The following is a 6306-nucleotide window of genomic DNA, read 5'->3' as shown; positions in this document are numbered from 1 at the left end:
GTCCCTGACTTCATATAAAGCATACTTATCTGATTCCTTTCAACATTACCTATCATTCAAAAGTAAAGATTGTAAGTTCAAAGCATCTTTTAACAGTAACCATTGGCGAGTACAGAAAAGGGAACAAGGGGAAACATTTTTGGGGTGTTAAAATCATATGCGGTTTGGTAAAAATGCAAACCGCAAACTGCACCGCAAACCACATTTTGCGGTGTGGTGTAGGCAGTTTATGCGGTTTGGATGAACACCCTTATGTAAAACTCGAGACGTAATGTGTGTTTTTATGTGTAAAACTTAGAGAGAGAGTGTGTGTTTGTGTTCGTAGAACCTTGGACATAATATGTGCTTGTGTGTAAACCCCTAAACCCAATGTATGTTATTGTGTGTAAATTAGCCCGGACCCAATCTGTGTTTACATGTAAAACCCAGACCCAAGTCATGGTATTCCAAACAACCACATATGTGCATGTGCATACTCAATTGAATAAAATTCACATGCATAACATAATGTCCTCATAGACGACCCAGACCCGTGGCCGGCTGCCTGGTGGGGACGGTTCCCCCGTTAAGTTGTAGGGAAACAGGAATACACTAACGAAGTTTATGAGTGTGTATTCAACGATTACTATACCCAATTGATAAAATACATCCACTAATGAATTTGAGATTGTGTATATCCATCCATCCATAAATATACTCACATACAAAATAAATTGATGAGTATACACCCTAGGAAATTTTATCAATGGATATTTATTAATAAAGTATATTAATATTAATATTGGTATTTGATTAAAATTAATTAAATGCTAATCTTTATAATTTATTTTAAACATAATTTCTTTAGAATATTAAAAAAAATAAAAATTGGAACAACGTGTGAAAATAGTTGAATCTGAATTTTAATACGATTCCATATTTTTTTCTATTTTAATATCAATCTCAAAAGTTTCATTTTAATTACAAAAATGTGACAACGACACTTGTGTTTGATCAAAAGTCTCGGATTAATTCTCGTTTAGCCCTGCACGTGTGTGTGTGTGTGTGTATATATATATATATATATGTATCATAGACGGACCTAGAGGGATGGTCAGGTGACACGTGCCACCGTATTGTTCCTCCGTGGTAAGATAAAAAAATTAGGTTCGTGAAAGGTGCAACAATTTTATATGGTGTTCTCGTATCTAAAAATTCTTGGGTTCGTCCCTGGTATGTATAAAATGAAATAAAATATAAAAACCCCAAAATGCTCATAAGTTGAAGGATTTTTTTAGAGGAGTTAATTCGGGTGATGAAAAGAAAGAAATTGTAAACCACAATAACTATAATGTAATAAACAAACCATAAGGACTAAAACAGATATTTGTAACATACTACACGGACCAAAATTGTAGTTACTCTCCGTTAAAAGCTCTTGGTTCACTTTTTTGCGTAGATTCTCGACTCACTTCCTCTAGCCCCCTCAATTCCTTCCCTTTTCAAGGTTAAACCCTTCTTCATTTTCATTAATTTGAATTCGTTTTCCAAAAACTAATCTGTGTATTCCCTCACTTTCCTTATGCATTTGATACAATTTCGACTTTTAATTGCTGAAATTGTGGTGTTGTTGGTTTCTGTTAGGTTCAACAAGAAATCAAGAATCTATCTTCTTCACCATCGTACTCATCTTCTCCAAATGGGTGATTGCTCCATTTGATTTCCGATCAGTGAATTACGTCAGAAAGATTTGGACTCGTGGTTCTCTTTGTATGGGGAGAAGATCCTGTAAAATTGCAGGCACAAAGGTAAGACCTCATCTGTGCTTTTGTGTCCTCATTTATATGGATTTCGCCATTGATTACGGAGTTTTAAATATAAAATCCCCTTATTTAAATTGATTAAAGTTCTTCACATTTTTGAGTAATACATTGTAACTGCATCTAGTTCTAATCATAACAGATAGTAAGATGTTGCTGTTCAATTCGTTACAAAAACTATATGAAATTTGAATGTGGGAAATAATATATCTGACCCAAAAGATCAATGCCTACATAGGTGTAACAATAGTTAGTGATCATCGATAATCGGGGTACTGTATGTGTTTTTATACGTTGTTACCATTCTTTAATTGAAGTAATCTAGATTGAGATACCAATTGAGGAAATTGTTTTAAATTTAGGGTCCTTTCATGTTAAAAAGGTTCTCAAAGAGTAGAAACTTGTAGATTAGTCTATAGTGGATGGGTGATTTTTGAAAATTATGGTTTTCATTTCAAAAGACGTAGGGTTATATGATGAAAAGCATGGTGACAGCAATGGAGATAGATGATACTAATGCAAGACAACTCCATCTATATTATTAGTTATATACATACACACACACAAAACTAATTTGCCTGTTCTTGCTGCCTTCTCCCAGTTGAAATTTGAAACCCCGTGAGGCTTTGGCTGTGCTGTGATATCAGATAACCTTAGAGAGCGATGGAGAGACTTGGAGATTTCGAGCTAAGCTCCATTTTCAAGCGTATTCACAACCCAGATGACCGAAGATCATTCTTTCAAGTTTCCAAGCAATTCTTGAAAGTTGCATGCACCTTCCTACTGAAGTCTCACATTTCGTCTCCTGATTTCCTCTATGAAATCCTACCTGCATCCCCGAATCTGGTCGCTTTCGAATGCTCTAAACCACTTTCAAACACCCACATGAAACTCCTTGCACAATCTTGCCCCAAGCTCCAATACCTGAAGCTCAGTTTAGAACAAAACTCACATCCTGATCAGATGGATTCTGAGTCAGGTGAGTTTGATTTTGATGACGATGGTCTATGTGCAGTTTCGAATGCTTGTTGCCATTTGTTTGAAGTGATCTTATGCAGGAGGTTACATGTTGGGGATGTAGGAGTTGCTTCCCTTATAAGATCATGTAAGGATTTAGCAATTTTAGATTTGAGTGGATGTGTTGGTGTCAAAGACGAATCACTGAAAGCTATTGGAGAAGCAAGTCGTTTAAGTATTTTGATTTTGCACGGTTGTTCTTTGATTACCGATTTGGGTTTGGAGTATCTGGCAAATGGGGATGTGAAAAATTGTTTGGAAGAACTTGTTTTAGCCGAATGTGATAGGATTAGTGATGGTGGTATCATCTTCTTGAAACAAATGGTTCGTCTAACTGATCTGAATCTATCAAAATGTGGGGCTAATGTGACAGATTTCGGTCTTATGGCCTTATTCCAAATTGGAAACTTTGAGAGACTGAATTTATCTTGGTTGTTGAACGTAACGGATATATCATTGTTTGATATCGCTACCTGGTGTTTGAAACTTACAGCCATTAATTTGACGGGTTGTGAGGCTGTAACTGGTGGAGGTCTATGCGCATTTGCTAACCATCGGACACTGGAAGAAGTTACGCTGTTCTCGTGCCATAATTTTTCTTGGGAAGATGTGGAGCTGGTTGCTCTCACCTGTGTAAGATTGAAATATCTTGGGATCAGTAGGACAGCAAAGATGTCTATGCCAGAGGTAATTCAGGATGGCTTTTATGTGATCAACAACTGTTGGATAGATTGTGAATGACTTCTGTCTCTCTCACTATATGTGTGTGTTTCTAAAATCTCCATGGCTGGAACCTGTTTCTGGTTTTCATCTGAATGTAAAAAGATCATATCATCATATTGTGATTAGCTTTTGAGTTTAGCATATTGGGTTTTTGGTTTGTTTCTTTAGTTAGCATGCATGGTGTTTACTTTCATCAACTTTAATGGCGGTTTTATGAATACAGTAGAAGAAACCCTAATTCAGTTTTAGGGGATGAAGATGGTGGTTGGTTTCTTTTGAGTCAAAGGTGGGGCATCTCATGATCAGTTTCTTGATCTGCTTGGCTTTAAAAGAAGGATGCTTTGCTTGCACGTTAAAAAGATAGTTTTCTTGATCATTAAGGAAGACTAGTGACAACTGCATGCATGCATCCATCCATTTTTTAATAAAATCAGTTTAGCTAACTAAAACACGAAATAAAAATGTTGGTTTTTTAGTTCACAATTTTCAAATTACAAACGTTTAATCAAAAGATCGAAATTTATATTAACGAGCGGATGAAACCAAGAAATAATCCCTCGTACGGAATTATAGAAGATTTAAAAAGATGACTTTTAGGTAATCAGACGAGAATCGAACAATCCATGTTAAATGTGATAAATATTGTTTACGGTTAACCACTTAACTGGTAATATATAACTTGGGTCTTTGAGAATTTTTTTTAGAGGTCCTTTTGAAATTTTTCTGTTTATTCTTTCAGGTCCTTCTGAAATTAGTTGAGGTGTGTACAAACTGGTTTGAACCTCCAAAGTTAACAAAAAAAATATTGTTTATGGGTTTGTTTAAATTTATTAGTGAATAAATGTGTGTTGGCACGTATCAAATGTGTATCCATATATTTTTAGAAGTGTTATGCACAGTTTTGCACATAGAGTCAAGAGTAGAGATAGACAAAAATTGGGTCCCGATATGTCCTAATCCAGGTTCACTCATTATCAGTCCTATCATAACCGATTTTAGCGGTTTTTGCTAAGTTATACGTTTATAATTACTAATGGATAAATAATAAATCATAACTCAAAACTAACCAAAATCATGAAAACATGAAATAAAAGAAAATATCTGATATGATATTTTAGGATTTTGTTTTCTTTTATTAAATATACATAATGATATAAATCATGTCAGGTTCAATTCTTGCGCCCAACATTTGTGGTTATCACAGATTCACGGATGTATGGGATGGGCATGCTTTAGCGTTTGAGGTTTATTGGATCGGACGATATATAAGTCTAACAACCTCCTCAATGATACAAATCAAATGTTTATAAACGTATAAAAAGTTGATAATTTTGACATTATCTTGAAGTCGAGTGACTAAGCTCATGGTTTGGACAACATTTTACATATATCAAGGAAAAACTTTTAAAATTGTAATGTGTTTTAGATCAGTTGATTATAAAACTCTAGACCTGACTTTAAAATAATGTTCTATCTAAAAGTTGTATTTTAATTTAATCTTATTTTATGATCAATTTTAATTTTTTATGGTTAATTTTCGGTTTGATTAGGGACTAACTACAAACACAATTTCAAAATTAAATTAGTCTATATAGTTGTGGTATAGTCAGGAGTTAGTCATTAAAAAACAAGATCTTTAATAGTTGTGTTATAATTTTTCTGAAATAGAGTATCAAAAGTAAATTACATTCAACTCTGATGGCTACTTTATTTTAACAATTATATTTATTAAAATATTCAGTATATTTAATAAAATATTTTTCTCTTTTCTAAACATTTAATTTCAGTGTCTCCTGTTGTTGAGAGGTATTAAATATTACTCCTCTCTTCAATATAGAGTTTTAGAGATTTCTCCAAATTTGAAGATTTTTTTTTCTACTTTAGTATACAGGATAGTATAGCTCTTGGAGCAAAAAAATTGTTAAAATCTCAGTTTTCTCCATTTTAACATAGTTGTTGGATAACGAAGAGGCTTGGATTTATGAGCAACACTCCGGTTTTGACAATTTTACAAGCCAACCCAATGATGACGGTTTGGAAAATCTCAACCAAACCAACTCATTTAAAAGTATAAACCAATACCACCCAACTCTTACGGTTTAAGACGGGTTGGGTTGACGGGTTAATAATATACAAAAACTTCTACCAATTCTCTTACTATGATAAGCATAGTCTGTTCCACAATAATTACAAACACATTTAGAGTCCTTTCTTAAAAGGTGATTCCAAACGTTTGAGGTTCTACCTCCCCTTTCATATGCGTGTTTGTTTTATCATTGTTTTCAATTTTGGGGGACTTGAGAGTATTTTCCATTGCTCCTATACATAGAAAATAGGATATAAAAAAAATACAAAGTTACAACCTACATATGAGATTTCTTTAGTGCAATAAAAACAAACTTCTAAAAGCATATGCCACTACACCAAATGTTGCCTTAGACAACAAATGTAAATTGCCTATGTTGCTTTAGATACGCTAAGACAACAAATGCTATTATATGTTGCCTAAGTTTCCTCTAATGCAACATATGTTTCTATGTTGCCTAAGTGTGCCCTTAGGCAACATATAAATAATTCTATGTTGCGTGCATATATCTYAAGCAACATACTAGCATATGTTGCCTTAGTTCAATGTTGGACACTGGTTGTTTTTTTTTTAAATCCGTCAAAGTTTACTTAGTCAACATATATTCTTATACTATGTTGCCTAAGGTAAAAACATAAATCCAACAAAGTTTACTTAAGCAACATATATTCCTATTTCTAT

General features: G+C 33.8%; 1 protein-coding gene across 1 annotated transcript; it reads left to right on the top strand.

The window, feature by feature from the left end:
• The first annotated feature begins 2462 nt into the window (after window positions 1-2462).
• Window positions 2463-3557, top strand: LOC112521052 (F-box/LRR-repeat protein 4-like). The gene has a single exon (XM_025129682.1). It carries the CDS (start codon window positions 2463-2465, stop codon window positions 3555-3557), a length of 1095 nt encoding a protein of 364 aa, XP_024985450.1.
• The last annotated feature ends 2749 nt before the right edge of the window (window positions 3558-6306 follow it).

The sequence above is a fragment of the Cynara cardunculus genome (genome assembly GCF_001531365.2).
Source record: "Cynara cardunculus var. scolymus isolate 2C chromosome LG 11, CcrdV1, whole genome shotgun sequence".
NCBI classification, from domain to species: Eukaryota; Viridiplantae; Streptophyta; class Magnoliopsida; order Asterales; family Asteraceae; genus Cynara; species Cynara cardunculus.
The sequence above is the reverse complement of the archived record's forward strand: the minus strand, read 5'-3'. Positions and strand labels throughout refer to the sequence as shown.

Bases quoted from the DNA above. Each gene is read 5' to 3' on its own strand.
- LOC112521052 (XM_025129682.1), top strand. From the start codon at position 2,463: ATGGAGAGACTTGGAGATTTCGAGCTAAGCTCCATTTTCAAGCGTATT.